Source organism: Acanthaster planci, linkage group LG12, assembly GCF_054643075.1.
Source record: "Acanthaster planci isolate LZ-2023a linkage group LG12, COTS_SCS, whole genome shotgun sequence".
Classification (NCBI taxonomy): Eukaryota; Metazoa; Echinodermata; class Asteroidea; order Valvatida; family Acanthasteridae; genus Acanthaster; species Acanthaster planci.
The window spans coordinates 12,054,467-12,071,984 of record NC_141788.1 but is presented as its reverse complement, the minus strand read 5'-3'; the positions used below and the strand labels follow the sequence as shown (position 1 = coordinate 12,071,984).

General features: G+C 42.7%; 1 protein-coding gene and 1 pseudogene across 3 annotated transcripts in view; both read left to right on the top strand.

The window, feature by feature from the left end:
• Nucleotides 1-17,518, top strand: part of LOC110985312 (lysine-specific demethylase 4A-like) — a 178,095-nt gene that overhangs the window by 108,871 nt on the left and 51,706 nt on the right. For all 3 annotated transcript variants that reach the window (XM_087143837.1, XM_022246251.2, XM_022246250.2), the window contains exon 9: nt 5,021-5,187. In XM_087143837.1, coding sequence (XP_086999963.1) covers nt 5,021-5,187 — 167 coding nt within the window. The remainder of the gene's footprint in view (nt 1-5,020; nt 5,188-17,518) is intronic.
• Nucleotides 5,194-16,668, top strand: LOC147797155 (uncharacterized; annotated as a pseudogene).

Sequence of the window (17,518 nt, the reverse complement as noted above, 5' to 3'; positions counted from 1 at the left end):
CCTTTGGAAACATGCTATCCGCCCCGTTCCCTAATCTCAAGTGAACAAAGGCTTCATTTCAATGTTCTTCCTCACTCCAAAGAAGGAACTCAACAGCAGGTGACCCACTATCAACCTCAAACCTCTGAACCACTTTATTCGACTGAGGAAATTCCGCATGGAAATCCTTCGGAAGGTCACCCAGTCTCTACAGATTCCATGTTGGGTCTCTTCCATAGACTTGAAAGATGCCTACCTTCACATTCCAATTCACCCACGAAGCTATGAATACCTACTCTTCCTATACAGCGGGAAACTCTTCAAATTCACAGCTCTCCCCTTCGGCCCCTCCACTTCACTGAGAGTGTTCTCAAGGGTTGCAAAGATCGTCGCTGCTCACCTTCGAAAGTGGAACGTCATGCTGTTCCAGTACCTGAACGACTGGCTGATCATTGGCAGTTCGTTCAACGAAGCAGAAGTCTCTGCCCGCCTTACTTGCGACATTGAGAATTGCGTTGGCTTCATTATCTACCACGATAAGCCAAATCTCACCCCAATGCAATACCCAACATATCTAGGGGCATCTATCGACCTTCAATGGGTTATAATCTCACCAATGACCAAAAGCATCAACAACCTTCTTGACTGTGTGAAAGTCTTTTCTACTGAGCAGTGGCTCTGGCCCGTGCCTGGCTCCGTCCCGTCGGCTTGATGGCCAGCATGGTGGACCTCATCCCCCTTCACAGGCTGTACATGTGCCCACTACAACATCTGTTAGCTCTCTACAGGCTATAATTGGACTCAATCAATCTGCAGGTCCCCATCTTCATCTGCCCCCTCTCCAGTGGTGGTTAGCGAAGAAACACCTGCCTCTGGGCTGGGGAGCCTCCCTACTGCCGATTCAAGTTTCGGGAACATGGGACCTCCAGCTCTAAGGGAATCACATCAATATACTGGAACTTCAGGCCATATTCAGTGCACTGAAAGCTTTCCGCCTGGGCATCATAGGAAAACAACTCCACAGTGGTGTCATACATCAATCATCAGGGAGGCACACATTCTCCCTGCCAGTGCCTCCTGAGGAGACAGATGTTCCTTTGGGCCCAGGATTATGGCATCGACCTCCACGCGACCCACATTCCTGGTGTCAACAAATCCATAGCAGATGCTCTCTCTTGGGGAGAGGTACGTCCCATGGATTGGTTTCTGCATACCAGTATAGTCAAACCGATCTTCGCCGAAGTAGACAACCTTTTCGCCTCGGCAGAGAACGCCCAACTGCCAGTACTCTGCACCAGATTTTGCCACCCGCAAGCCTGGGCAACAAATCAGCTTGTAAGGGATGTTGACCTACGCTTTCTCTCCAATATCCCTAATACTGGCCCTTTTCCCAAGATCGAACGGGAACGCTGTCAAGTCCCCCTCATTGCCCTCTTCTGGCCATGCCAGCCATGCTTCCTGCGTCTGACCAGACTTTCCGTCCGGGTACTGACGATCATTCTTGACAGACCAGATCTGCTACATCAACCAAAGTCGGACGTGCGTCACCCTCATCCGACGTCACTACATCTGATCTGTTGGCTTTTTCAAACAGTCCTTCAGATCAGCAGGACTCTCTGATGAAGCTGCCGAAATGACCTCGAAGAGTCAATGCCAGTCTACACACAGCATCTAAGACTCCAGATTACAACATTTTACTTTGTGGTGTTCAGAGCGAGGTCTTGCTCAAACCTTAGTTTCTGTGACTTCTATAACTGATTCTTTCATACACCTGTTCAAATCAGATCTCCAGATTTCAACTATCCGTAACTATCAGTCAGCCGTTGCGTCTATACATGATGGCTTCCCAGACGGTGTCCAACAATACTGCTCTAATAAACATCTACTCCGATGAATGTTTCTTGAGCATCCCCTTACTAAGAGATTAATCCCTTCATGGGACTTGTCAGCTGTTCTCCAACTGCTTGCTTGTCTCCCCTTTGAGCCACTCGGCAATGCATCGTTGATTAACTTATTGGTGAAACTGGCATTCCTACTGGCAGTTACTACCTTGAGGCGTGGCAGTGAACTGAAAGCATTGTCCATCACAGATTGCTGCATTTGATGGGAAACCCTTGGTATTCGTCTCATCCAGCAGTTGCTCATCCAAGAACCAGTCAGTTTCCTTCCATCCTCCTGACATTTTTGTACTAGACATTACCAAACACATTGGTACGATGACAAACCATGGTGCCCAGTGCGAACTCTTAAATGGTTAGCCAAAACCAGAAAACTCTGGTACAACTTTGCAGCTTTGCTTCACCACAATAAAACCTCACCGAGCTGTGACCAGAGACACTATAGCCAGATGGGCACTTTTGGCTATCAAGTTTGCCAACCCAGATTGGCCGAACTCTGTGGACAATAAAATACTACACCTCATCAGAGCTCATGATATTTGAGCAGTTTCAACAACATGGGCCTACTGCAGTGGTTCACCAATGGAGGAAATATGCAAGGCAGCATGCTGTAAGACCCCATTTACTTTCACCATATGCTACCTCACCGATGTTCTACAAAAGGACTCAGCACATGGCAGAGTTATCCTAACATCGGCTACATCGATGCCGAAGGGTTCCTCATCAAAGCGGTCCACCACTGGAACGACAAAACAACTCCATTATTCTGTGAGTCTGCAATAAACTTTGGACAGTTTCATACTCCTGGCGCTCATGTTATGTCGTGCGTCCTCACCGCAATGGCTGCCATGTTCATCCTTTTCCGGTATTGAAACCGTCTGAGCCAAAAGTGGGGAAGGATGGGACGGAGCTGACTAAGACTCCTCCCTCACAGAAATGTGGGCTAGGTCTGCTATTGAGTGCTTACCCCAAACAGTCAGCTCCCTACCATCCTATCCCACTTTTGGCTCGGACGGTTTTAATACCGGAAAAGGACGAACATTGCAACTATTCCGCTATGCATCATGGGACTAGAGGGCGCACTACAGTTGATCAGATGTTTCAGCAAATAGAATCAGACACAAAGGAATTTGCATATTTAGCAACTGTTTGGGGAAGGTATTCAATAGCAGACCTCGCCCACATTTCTGTGGGGAAGATTTCAGCCACAGAGCAAGTCCTGTGGAAGTGAGTCCCAAGTTCCAAGCAAGGGATAGTGGGACTGGGAGGGAACTCAGAAAAGTGTCTGTGTCTTTGAAATTTGAGCAGATCGAAAGGTCAGATTGAATTTCACAGTCTGAGTACAGTCATTTTCATACATCCAGATCTGAAAATTATTCAGTATGTTTTCAGCTCAAGTAGACCTCAAATTACAAACTATTTCTGAAATGTTTTCCTTTTTCAATTTGGACAACATTAATATCGAGACTCTATTTCAAACAAAACCCTGAGGAACTTTTTGTTTTATACAAACACAGACAACTGACTGACCGTATAAAATGTAAAAAATCACGTGTGGGTTTTATGTCTTCCCCTGATCCACTGTGTGCTGATTATTTTTATTCCTTGCATTCAGTCTTCCAATGATATTAATCCTCCCCATCTTAGCATTTCTTTATCCAAACCTAGATCACACATGGTTTATTGTTTCCCCGCCCTGGCCCCACCCGGGAAAAATATTCCAAGGCTGAGGAATTAATTTCAGCATGGCCAGTACTAATACCCAATGAATATATTCTGGGCCCTCTGGTAATTTAACTGGTTTTGTCTCCTCTCTACCTCACCCTCAAAAGTGCAAACCACAGTAAAGGAAGGTAATTGTTGATGTCATTCTGACCGCAGAATTTCGTTTCCGGCCAATGACTGACACTGCCTTTATTACTTGATAATAGGGGTATCTGGCTTCAACTTTTACAACCAATGATAATTAAGAATATGTACAGCTAATATTTTGATTGGGTTCTAGTTTTCTGTTTTACGTCTCGGCAATTGGTATGTTGACTGTTGAACGTCTAGGATCCAGTAGGGGTGTGATGCCCGTGGTTCGATTAGCTGGGAGGTCCGTTAATGTACACAGAAGTCAGGCGGCAGACCTCCTTTATGAATACAGAAATAATACACAGTAACCGAAAAATGTTTGGAGAGTGGGCCTTCTGTATCAACTGGCTTATTGTACATGGACTATCGTGACCACTCCACGATTTTGTTTAACCTGCTGGATAAAATTCAAAGTTTCTTTTTTTTTTCAACAGAAAGTGAAAGCCTTTAATTGTGAAAATTGCCCACATCAGACAAATATCTGTGATTCTGTCGGCACGCCGCGGCTGCAAACAAGTACCCAGAATGCAGTCATCAGTGAAAACATTATGCAAATCTGTTCCTTTGTTATCAGGATTCTTAAGTAGGTTGGCATTGTGTGGCTTTGTGGGGTGTGCCACGACGCGCAGATTAAAATCTTGTTGACATCGTGCCTTACTCGGGAAACACTGAATGAATTAGCCTGTTAGCTGCCCTTTCCAATGTAGATTGTTGTATCTTTTTTACATGTCTCTAGCATTCTCTGTCCTTCAGAATTTTGGCAAGCCTTTCTTGAATTTTGTAGAATCTGAAAGTGTGGCGTCTTAGGATTGCATTTTAAACATGTTGTAAGGGAATTGAGGTTGAACAGTGTTTCTGTAACTAACTTGTTCTAAATGTGAATCAGTATGGAAGCCGCAAACAGGTTGAAACATTCCTGTTTCTGATCAATTGATGTTCCCATCAGTTGATCAAACACAGATATTTAGCCAGAGTTACTTTGCAACAGGTATTTTTCATTTTGACATTTGAATATGCAGCAGTATATTTTGATTTTAACAAATGCTCATTGATTTCTATTGAGTTAAAGCCTTTTCTGCAAATTCACTTGTAAAACAGGTTTATGAGTGTTCAAATACTGAAAACACTAATGTAATCTGGGACATAGCTAATGTGCTGATGATGTGCCGGTCCTGTTGACTGTGTTTTTGTCATGAACTAGAAAGAACTTTGTAATTGCATCACGACCAATAAGTTTCATTATCTCAGGCTGATATTAATTTGAAGTGTGGTAATTATATCAACAGTGTTCCTGTCAGAGGGACTCAGTAAAAATCAACATGGAACCATTCGTCCGAATATTCCAACCTGATCGCTATGAAGCCTGGAAACAGGGTGAAGACATAGTCTACATCGAGGATATTGACAAACCTAGCAGCGGAATCCAATCACAAAACATAATGGAGTACAATAGGTAATTATTGCCCATCATTACCTCAACTAGTCACATAAACAGTGTGTTTGGTTACTTCCTCTGTGCTTATGCACCATCATGAAATTGAATAAGCATACTTTCGCGGTTTGTCTGTGTTCTGGCCGATCAGTCCATCATCGTCCAGGAGGTCGAGAATCGGTAGATTGGATGGTAGTGTGCACTCACTCACGGAAAAGTTTAATAAGCAGGGCTGGCCATGCGCCTTGTCGTTGCAACAAGGGATGAAATGAAACATGACCAACCTCATGAATACGAACGGCAGAACACAATGTCTGTCCCTTTAAATACAGTTAATTGATAGTTCCACAGCTAGAAACAGTCCAGGGTCCCTGGCTCCTCAAAAACTAATTTTCATAGAAAGGTTTTCATCCAGAAATATCTGGAAATTATCCAGCTACATATCATACTTAACAATTTTGGGGAGTCATTTAAAAGACAAATGCTAGCGAGCTCTTTATATGGTTGGTAGATGTATTTTGCCTGGTTCCACAAACCACGCCATCTGTATGGTAGGTCTTGTTTCACCACACACACATTAAAACATAATCTAAAAAAAAAATTTGCAGTCACTACTGTATCCAAAACATATGGGTCATTCCATGAAATTGGATAACAAAGTGTGACAAAGGAGCTGAAATTTCAAATTATGTGTGAATCCCCCCCCCCAAGTTTTGACACATTATTAACTGGGATTCTCATAACTAGTAATACTGAAATGCCCAGGCATTATGCAACATGTAGAGGGTTGTGGATGTAACATGGAAACCACACTGAGTTTCAGTGCACAGTGAAGATTTCTCCAAGTTGCAATAGCAGACCTGCGAACGAGCACGATTTAGCCTTATTTCTTACGGGAAATTCTTGAAAATAAATTAGTATGATTTCTCCCCCATAAAATACGGGTTTTGATGATTTTGACATGCCTGAAAAAGATTGTAGTTGAACGATTGCCAGTGAACATTATGCTAGAAAAAAACAGCTGCAAATGTACATGTGCATACATTTGCACACGTACATGTACATGTTCAATGTAAATGGACATGTGTGCAGGGTATGCACTCCACATGTACAAACCTTGTGTGTAAATAGCATTCAGTATCCACCTTATCATTATGTTGTGATTGGCTGCCCATGAAATATTAATATTCATGTTGCATTAGTGGGACTCTTTAAAGCTGCTCGTGCGTCATTGGAAGTAGTGACAATCTCCAGTATTTTATGTAGAGCACATTTCACTGCCACCATAAATATGCCATTTGAAATAAGCTCAGGTAGGTACATGTACTCGTTTTGGGAGACTTTCCAGACGAGGTACTTTGTGGTCGGGCAAAACATTTTCCCATATTCGGTTGGCATGTTCGGGTTTGAACGAAGTGCAATCTTTGTGGCAACATACATGTATGGCCACATGGATGGCAATATTTGTGTTGATCTTTACCACATTTTCCCCTGATTATATTCAAAATACACTGAAAATATCCTGTCAGGAAAACGGTGCCAAAAATTTTGCACCTTTACTTACAATTTTCCAGCCAGAATGTCGTCAAAATCCTATGTCTGTGTGGGGCGGGAATGGGAAAACTATGGCCTGCCGGCCTGCATGCACCCACCATGTTGTGTTCAGTAGCACGGTTCCTTACAGCGTGGAATCGCTCTACCATTACTCCTTGAGGGATACGTGGAACTAGACATGTTAGCAACAAGACTATAGTATTTTTTACCTGTGGGGGCATGTACCATATTTTCCTTTTTATTTGTTTAACTAATAATACCGTCATGGGAGTATGCAAACTGGAGTGGTTGCTTAAAAGACCTGTTTATACAGAAGTTCAAGGTATGGCTCCTCCAAGGGGATCACGGTACAACCCATTATTACATAATGGTAACGGACTAATGGTCAATAACAAGATCTTGACATAACTTGGAAACCGTCGAGTTTTTCTGATCAATTGTAAATTGGAAAAAATCAAAATCTACCAAACATGAGCACACTACATGCGTTGTCAAAGTTTTAGGATTCATTCTTTCTACAATCTTGTTCTTCGAAATCAATGATACCAGTCTCTAATGGCTGAATTTACTTTCAACAAACTTGGGGTGGGTGGCATAACTACATCACAGATGTAACATGTGGAAACTATGTTTCAAGCGTAAATACATACCTGACAACATTTGGCATGTGATCTTTTGTTTGGCAAATTCTAGAAAGGGCTGTTGAAGCACGAAAAAATCCATGTCCAACAAGGGGCGCACACTTCCGCTTTATGGAACACCAATGCAACAGAATGGCTGTGGAAACCAAGCTCGGCATTCTGGCAAGAACAAATTATTTCTTTTGAACTGAAATATAGCCGCGAACGCCGAGTTGAGCAAAAGTACGTCTGGGTTGTAGTTTTTGAAAAGTGGTGATTTAGTTGACAATTCCAGGTCCAAAAAACGAACTCCTGTTTCGGATGTAACGCGACTATCTATGTATGGAACCCACATGTTACGTCCATACCCTCGAACAAAACAGGGGCTCACTTATGAAGGAGGGGGAGTTAACATAAACTATGCAGTGAACTGTGGAGGATTGATATAGATATTAATATGTGAAAATTTTTACATTCACTTTCAACCCACTCTCTTTGTTTCTTAAATGCCCATTTATTTAAAATGAAATATTGGTTTTACATAAACTGAAACCACTTTTTCGTGCTTTATGCACTGCTGTTGTCAATGAAGATCATCAAAAAAGATCATCGCCGATCATCTTAATTTATGGTGGAGGTTCTAAAAACAAAAAAAATTTGGCAAGATCTTCAAGTAAACTATGAATCGAGTCCCCAGCAATTTTGTCGTTCTGAAAATAAAGCCTATTTTTTCTGAAATGTGGAACTAGCTCATTGGAACTGGACAATCAGCTATACAGGAATAGTCATTCTTTGATAATGTATTATCAACCATTGTTCATTTGGCAAAATGTGCATGTAAACTGTAAACCAGCCATTTGCAAATCGTGTTGACTTGAGGTTTTTTATGTTGTTTGGTGAATTATTGTGGTGAATTCCAATATTATGTCATAGAAGGTATGAATACATTCATGAGAATTCCACTAATGGCCCTTTTCATGGCACGATACTTTCTGCCTTTTTGATTTAAAGTTGTCCTTACTTGCAGTTCATTCCCTCTGTAGGCCTGTCCCTTGATATTTTCACCTTTCATAATGGGTGCCCTCAACTTTTTTGTGCTCCTTAGAAGGGTCCACATTACTAAAACTCCAGTTAAGTCAACATTGTACAACTTGGCCAGGTAGCAGTCGGTGTGTGTTGGCTTCCTATACACTGTGTGGGATAGGGTGCCATCTTGTAGTCTTGAAACCTCGACATCCAAGAATGCAATGCGTCCGTCTTGTTCCTTCTCCATGATGAACTGGATGTCGTTGTGTTGGCTGTTGAGGTGTTGAAGGAACAGCTGGAGGTCTTGTGGGCTGTGTGGCCAGACGACGAAAGTGTCGTCCACATACTGGATCCATACGCTGGGCTTGAGGTCCGCGGAGAAGAGGGCTGTATGCTCAATTCTTCCATGAACAAGTCTGCCAGAACCGGGGATAGAGGTGATCCCATGGAGGTTTCGGAAGACTGCTCGAAGAATTTGTCTCTCCACTGGAAGCAGGAAGATGATACGCAGCTGATCAGAAGATCGTGGATTTGATGTGGTGTGAGGTTGGTCCGGTCGATGAGTGAGGGATCTTGAAGTAACCTATCCTTGGCGATGGTGCATGCTTCAGATGTGGGTACATTAGTGAAGAGAGAGACCACATCGAAGCTGACCATTATGTCTGTGGGGCATAGAGACAACCCGTCGATGAACTGGGCGAACTGTTCCAAGTTCTTGATATGATGTGGGGTGTTGCCGACCAGAGGGTGAAGGATCTTGCCGACTTACACAAAGGATTTTGTTGTTTTTTGTGGGAATGGGATCGAGAGTGACACGCTGACTTATGCAAAAGGACGACTTGTACTAAAAAAAACTTGAGCAAGCAGGCGGAAGAAACACAGAGTTTTCAAGAAATGATCATGAGTGCATTGGTGCCTTACATGGCGGCGGCGGCAGCTGATGAAACCGCTAGCTACAATAGCTATGCAGGCACGGAGAATACTAATGAGGAGGTCATTTTGTGTGACCCAACTGATGATGACATGGTTTCTGAATCTGCTTGTGCTAGTGGACTAATGTCCACAAACCAAGAAAACCCAGACTCAAAATCACAGTCACAGCTGGCACCACAGGCACTGTCTATGGACAAAGGGTTTGCTTCCCGGTTTACTGTTCGGTCTGGGGTTGGTAATCCTATGAAGGAGGACATTGCGAATAGTCTAACTTTTCTTTTAACAGAAAAACTGGAAGAAAAGAAGCTGAATGACATTGCAGACACATATCAGTGCCCCAGTAACTGTGAGGCTTTGGCAGTGCCCAAAGTAAAGCCACAAATCTGGGACAATATCTCAGCTAAAACCCGCTCCAGAGACCTGAAGCTTTAAAGGGTGCAGAAACCTCTCATAAAGGGGGTCACTGCTGTGGCTCGTGCTTTTAAGGGTCCATGAACCACTGAACAGGAAGATGGTCTCGCCCTTCTGGCCTCGGCCAACTTTGAACTGAATAGTCTCCGCAAGGAGCTCATCAGGCCAGACCTGAACCAAAAATATGCCCACCTGTGCAGACCGTCAACGAAGGTGACACAGTGGTTGTTTGATGATGATCTGGGAAAACAGGTAAAAGAACTCCATGAGGAGCAGAAGGCCACGATGGGGGTGATGCCCTTTGCACGCCAACAACGAGGGGGTTTTCACCCTTATGCAAACAAACGTTTCCAAATTGCAGGCTGGAAAAACTGGTGGACATTCCTCTGGAACTAACAAAGCTCCTTTTTTAGGGGGGAGCCTCACTCAGCTGAAGCTGAAACAGTTCCCACGCCACCGCACCAACCAATATTAAGGGAGGCAGCACACCCAAGGCCAATAAAAGAACAGCCAGGCCAAGAAACCAACGTAGATGATTACCTGGCAGGCCAGGCAAGACCTACTGCAGTCAAGGTAGGTATACACACCAAAGGGTTGGGGATAGATTGTAATATGCATTTACAAAAAAATCATGTGCATGTAGGTGGTCGATTGAGGCTATTTACAGTGAATGGGAAAGACTAACCTCAGATAAAGTGATTTTAGAGGCCATCAATGGTTATCACTTGGAGTTTGGAAACTTAGGTCTGCCCCGAGGCAGGTTTTTGCCCCAGTACCGTACAAACTGACATACGAGGAAAGGCAGGGGGTTGAGGAGGAAATAAATAAGCTCCTCCAAAAAGAGGTCATGGAGAGGACATGTTATGAGTATGATCAGTATGTCTCGAATATCTTCACTCGCCGAAAGAAAGATGGGGGCATATTGCATGATATTGGATTTATCATCTTTGAATGAGTATATTGAATACAAACACCTCAAAGTGGACACTTTTGAAAGTGCAATGAATCTCATAACTGAAAACTGGTATATGACCTCACTCGACCTTAAAGATGCCTACTATTCAGTTCCCATTGCTATCGAATGTAGAAAGTTCCTCAAGTTTTGCTGGAACAATGAATTATGTCAGTATAAAGCCCCAACTAATTGGTTGAGTTCAGGGCCCCGCCTCTTCACCAAGATTTTGAAACCCCCTTTCTCCAGATTATTGAGCATGGGGCATATCCTTACGGGGTACATAGATGACATGCTTATTGTGGTGCCCTCAAAAGAGGAAGCAGAGCTGTCTGTTCAAGTCACAGCCAAAATGCTGGCAGGACTGGGATTTAGCATACACTCCACCAAATCAGTGTTCACCCCTTGACAAGAGATGGAATATTTAGGGTTTATTATTGACTCTAAGCAAATGAAAGTTGTCTTGCCAGCTGCAAAAAGCAAGGAACTTAAAGTGGTTTGCCAGTCCCTACTGGCTGCATCCAAACCCAGAATTAGACAGATGGCTAAGGTTATAGGCAAGTTACCTTCATTCCCGGCTGTGCAAAATGGGCCATTACACTACAGACAGCTGGAAAAGGAGAAAACTTTGGCACTGGAAGCGAACTATGGCCACTTTGACAGGTGCATGTACTTGTCTCCACCCACCAAGGAGGGACTGCATTGGTGGATTCAAAATATTGATAGTTCTTTTGCCTCCATTTATAGAGGCAGACCTGATGTGGAACTCATGTCAGATGCATCATGAAAAGGATGGAGGGCTACCAATGGCTCCACCCATATAGGGGGTCGTTGGAACAGTGCTGAATCTAGGAGAGCAGAGGAAAATGAAATTAATTATCTTGAACTCCTAGCAGCCGTCTTCACCCTGAAATCCTTCTGCGGGAACATGCACAATATCCATGTTAAATTGAATCTTGATAACATGACAGCAGTAGCCTACATTGCCCATATGGGGGGTATTCAAAATTAGAGAGCTGCAACTCACTGGCTAAGCAATTGTGGAAGTGGTGTATAGAAAGAGCCATTTGGATATTGGTTTCCCATTTACCTGGGGTAGAAAACACTGTAGCACATCGAAAGTCACAAGAATTTCAAGATGAAACAGAGTGGATGCTCAATAAGAAGATATTTAATCAGTTATGGGAGTTCTTTGGCAGGCCAGTTATAGATATCTTTGCTACCCGGTTAAATACCCAACTTCCCCGATATGTATCATGGAAACCCAACCCAGAAGCTGAGGCAGTTGATGAACTCTTCATAAGCTGGGGGTCGTTGTACTTTTATGCCTTCCCATCCTTCTGCCTTGTCAGAAAATGCTTACAAAAGATAGTTTCAGACAAAGCAGAAGGAATTCTGATCATCCCAAAATGGCCTACCCAGACATGGTTCCCCAAAATGCTCGGCCTGTAAACCCCTTGACGACAGGAATTTCTTCCCGAAAGCCAACTCCAAGAATTCCAGCCTCGCTTGGCCACGAAGGCCACCTGCCAAACCACAAATTCTCGGTTTGTGGCCCTGCGTGCTCTGCAAGCTTTGAATTACAGGGTGAAAAGGCTGATTGTTCAGTGGCATGTGGCTCTACTCGCCCTTCCACATTCCCATTGCCTCTTTTCAAAGTGGGGACTATTGTGAAGCTGATGATTATGATATAAAATCGGTCTTTTCATTTCTGAGCTATGCACAAAGACCAGTTACCATATATACAAGAGCCAGGGTCTGCCTTCTTTCACCGTGTTCGCTCGAGCGTGGGCCAAGAATAATACTTGAAAAGCAGGCTGAGGATCTCAATTTTTACGGCGGCTATAGCTGCTTTCCGGTGTGAAGGGGTTAATTCAGATACCTGTTGCAATGCCCAAAAAATGCAATCTACTACCCAACCTGTTTCTGGTAATTACCACCCACTAAACCAGAAACTGGAACTCCTTTGTTGTTGGTTGTCCGGCAATCCATCGAAAGTACAGGAGTTCCAAAGACAGCTGCCTACATTATCCACTCCTCTAGGAGACAGTCAACCAGGATGCAGTACAGCGGATACATCGAGCGATGGCTTAACTTTAGCAGTTCGAGGAAAACAAATCCTCTGCAGGCAAATACAGTGGACATGTGACATTCCTGACTGACATTTTGAACGAGGACTAGGCTTGAACTCGCTTAACGTTGCACGAAGTGCGCTTTCATCCTTTGTAGTTTTACAGGGGGGTAAACACCCCCGTATTTTCAGATTCCTGAAAGGGGCATTTACCCGGAGACCTCCAGCCCAAAGGTACACTTTGGTAAAACTGTGTTTGACTATTTGTGCAAATTGTCTCCTGCCCACATTCTCTCACTGAAGGAACTGACATTTAAACTAGTCATGCTTCTGGCATAGGTTACCGCGCAGAGAACACAGACTTTACACAAACTCCACCTGAACAAGATGCAGTTGAAAGCCAGCTCTGCCATCTTCACCATCCGGGATCTGCTCAAGCAAAGTAAACCCGGGAACAGTGGAATGATCATCAAACTTAAAGCATACCCCCCGGACCGACGCCTGTGTGTGTACACCTACCTTAAACACTACCTGGCACAAACCAGTTCGCTCAGGAATCGGGGTCAAAGCAAAGAAAAACAGCTTCTAATCAGTTACAGGCTCCCACATGGTGCCGTCAGTAAGGACTCTGTTGCAAGATGGATCTACATAGTGTTGCATCAAGCGCGTGTGGACACCTCATGCTTAAGTCTCACTCAACGCGAACAGCTGCCGCATCCACTGCAAACAGAGCGGGAGTGCCTATCAGTACAGTCTGCATAAATTCTTGAGCTGCACTTTAAGTCATGAAGGTGATCTCTGCGATGGGAGAAGAAACAAACGGAAAACAGGCCTATACCCCTAGAAGTCAGATCAATTGTTATTTAACCACTTCTGTTTTCAATATTCTTTAAAAATTCTTTTCTTCATTTACTGGACACTTACACCCACACAAAGGACTGTCTAGTGGCCACTCTAGTCTGACAAACAAAATCTATTGATGCCCGAGTATTTCAGCGAGGCCTGCAACTTTGTAAAAAGAGCCCAGATTGTGCAGTGTTATATAACTTTCTTTTGTTAACGAACCTGGCACAGTGCGCTGCTGACCTCATTTCAATAGGGGCCAGATTAACATGCAACGGTGCTGTGTGGCTCATCGCTGAAAGGGTGGAGACCCTTTCTCCCCAGTGGAAATCCGCTCGCACTAAATGCCCCAAACCATGGTATACTGTTTCAAAACAAGGCTGGATTATCTCGACTATTGAAAGTGAAAGAAATGTTTGTAATGCCCAGCAGCCTGGTTTTTTGTTCCGAGTACGGTCTTTCGTTACAAGGCTCAGTTCCCTTTGTCTGATTTCGTGTCCGGTACCGGAAACCCCAGTGGCAAGTGGTTAAAATGAAGTAAATCTGTGAATGTAATGTTCACAGCACAATATTAATTTAATCGGGTGAAAAAAAAGTCTCTGAGCTGGCGGGTGCATCCACACTGCCGAATAGTTTTCCTGACATTGAACAGACATTTGAAAAAGCAGAGATTGCATGCTCACTGGAAAGTCCCAACTTAGTGGCCTTTTAATGCATGATGGAAGCATTTTATGGCAAAAAAAAAGCTGCAAAAGCGTTCATATCTGAACAAAAACTTAAAACATAAATGAAATCAAGATAGTTACACAATAAATTGTGTTCTGAAATGTCAGTAAACAGTTGAAACTTCACAAAATGGGTTTATTTCTGTGCCCGGGCTGCTCGGGAAAGCTGGTGGTATCAGTGGTGGTGTAGTGGGATATACTTGCTGACAGTTTTTGGATGTCTCAGCTAAGGCCATCCTAACAAGTGGGCAGTAAGAAAATATTTTGCATGCTCATCCAAGCATGTAAGTTTACCAACGATCAAGGATTGATAATTTTTGTTTCCAAGCAACAATGAAAGATTTATTACTGCTATTCTCCATCTCCTCATTTGAAAAATCTATAAAAGCAGTTCCTTTCAATATCAGTTGACGGCCATGCAGTATGTGGATGGAGATCCCCATAATATCAGATGTATTCATGAGGTTGGTTATTTGCATAAGCCTTGCATATTGCGTTTCATCCACAGGTGCGTCTGGTTGTCAAGGGGTCTTGTGTTTGGCAGGGACTGGCATGTTCTAGTTGATACTGCGGGATGTCCGTGGCACAGAACAGTTGGTCAATTATGGTTGAGCATAATTGCATTTGATTTAACACTCACGTGACATTTTTGCACTTACATGTAACTCAGGCCTGGCCTAAGTAACCAACCAAGCTGGTTGTTTCGAAAAGTATCTCACAGTGCAATGCAAAAACATTGTCATGTAGCTGAGATGAAAGGTGCAAAAGAAAGTTGATGCTGTTTTCAAGGCTTCAGAAAAATTGTTACATTTAGGGGAAATTTGGTTCAAGTCAAGTAAGTCATGAAATAAAGGCCATACATGTATGTATGTCTGGATTTGCGTTGCTTTCTACAGTTTGAATTTGTTACAATTTTAATTTTTGGCAGACCTTTGACCCAGTTAGGCACTTTGAGTTATGTGAGATACATTGTTACCACGTATTGCACATGCATGTTATGACGTTAAAGATAAGTGAAGCCAATGTGCTGAAAGTGAACTGAAAATCAAAAGCAGATGGGTGCTTTGTTTAAGTTTTTACATTATTTGATTCAAATGAGCTTCACCATTCTAAACATTTGTAAAACCAATTGTTGCTCTGGTACTTTGATGCTGTGGTTCACTATGTTACAATGTGTACACAGCTGAAGGATTACTTACATGTAAATGTAAGCAGCATTTTTATTCTTTTGTCAGAAACCCTGTTTAAATGAATGGATCCTCACAAATATTTTACAAATTTGTGAAAAGCATATTCTGCAAAACTGAACCGGAGCCAGCGACATTTTGTTTTTTAGGGGGATTACAGTACAGCTCACATTAAATGCAACATGGTGCCTGGATCAATTCCGCACATCTTGTACGTGTATAGGGTAGATTACCCATGGTATTGGATTAGATGGGGATTAACAACAGATAATAAAACCGCAAACCTTGCCCAGTGGTGATACGCCATTACCAGCACTATTGGTATGTTGCATGATATCTTGTTTGCTTGGGTTTTCAGCATTGTTTAATGACCATGGAACACGCTATTGAATACTTCCATAACCAGTAGTGTTGCTAGATGGACACAGGACACGATACCAGTACAGGCCAGGTACTGTTAAAAATGTTGAAAGCTCTTGGTAAGCCTGTAATTAACGGGAAACCGTATAGAGCTCAATCCAAAGGAGAGGCCGGTGAAAATATTCTGCTGAACTGGCTGCAGTCATTTTCCCATTTGCGGATTACAAAAATTACTAAAACTGATTTGCAGTTCAAATAATCCTCAAATTTCAGTGAAATACGGTTAATATTTCACCTTGTGAACAGGAGAGACTACAATTTTGTTGTATGTGAAAAATTCAAACATTTAAATGTTAAATTTAACTGACAGGGTTGACGAATATGATGACGATGACACTTTTGATTATGTTAGGTCTTCTGGAACAGTTTATTGAACCACTTTTTGGATCGCTTCAAAAAAAATTTGTCGGGAATGTAAAGTAATCAAGCAAAAAAAAATTTTCCGGCCAAAACCCCTACAAGAAGCTGATTTTCTAACAAATTATTTCTTTACTTACTGAAAATAACTTTGTTAACAATTAAAGCTCAAACTTGCGTAAATTTGATTTAAGTTTTATTTCAGCTGCGCAGCAAGCGAGCTGCCGATCCCAAGTCCGTCCCCGTTCGCCGTGTGTTTATAAACCCAGTACGTCACATTCGAATCTAGTTTGTACGTATAGTTGAGGCTGCCACATGCATGTGTATACTTGCACGTGCTACAGAATAAGGAAAAGAAAACATTCAGCCTTCGGAAAAGTTCAATAAAATTAATGAAAGCAGATTTTATACATTTCATGCGATATGCATTCAGTGTAAGAGTTGATGTATTGAATATGTACTTGGAATCACACGCAGCGAGTGACGTTCTGCCTTATAATTTTCTAAGGAGGTGATTCATTCGAATGTTTCTTTTTCGTTTGTGATTGCGAAATCGGTCCAAAATTATTCTTCTAGAAATTTTCGGAAATGCAATTTGTACAAAAGAGAAGCTGACATTTCATCTTCCAAAACAGCACTCGTCCCAGCGAAAATGTGATATCGAATAACAGTTTTAAAAGTTGGCTTTTCCTCCCAAGCGATCCGCGACAGGGAAAAATCCAGAACTGGGAAAAGGACTTTATCATTTTAGTAAATTTTATTTGCCTTTTATTTGTTAACTGATGTTTTCATTTGTCCGTGAGTGTATATTCCCTAATGGCTAATCTGTGCACTATTTACTCTAAAATATCAACTGATAAATTGTTGGACCGTATTTTGGGGCGGGAGAGATGGGGAAAAAACGTCCTGTACAAGGGTCTTTTCTATGACCTGAACCGGCCCGGCTTTCCTGATCACACGTTAACTGTACGTTTATTTTCAGCAATGACAGAAATCAAACATTCCTTGAATGAGTGTTTCAGCATGGTACCATGTGAACACAGGTTTGAAAAACTCGTCACGGAAGCCATGTGGCCGATTCACAAATACTCGGATCCAACGTTAAAAACATCAAGCACGACATGCAAGGGTCAGGAGCTGGTGACCCGCTCCTCGGACAACAGATAGTTCACATTAAACCTAGATATGAACAGATCTGCTGAACTACCTGTGTACCATTGTTTACGTACATGTACGTCGACATTATTACGTTT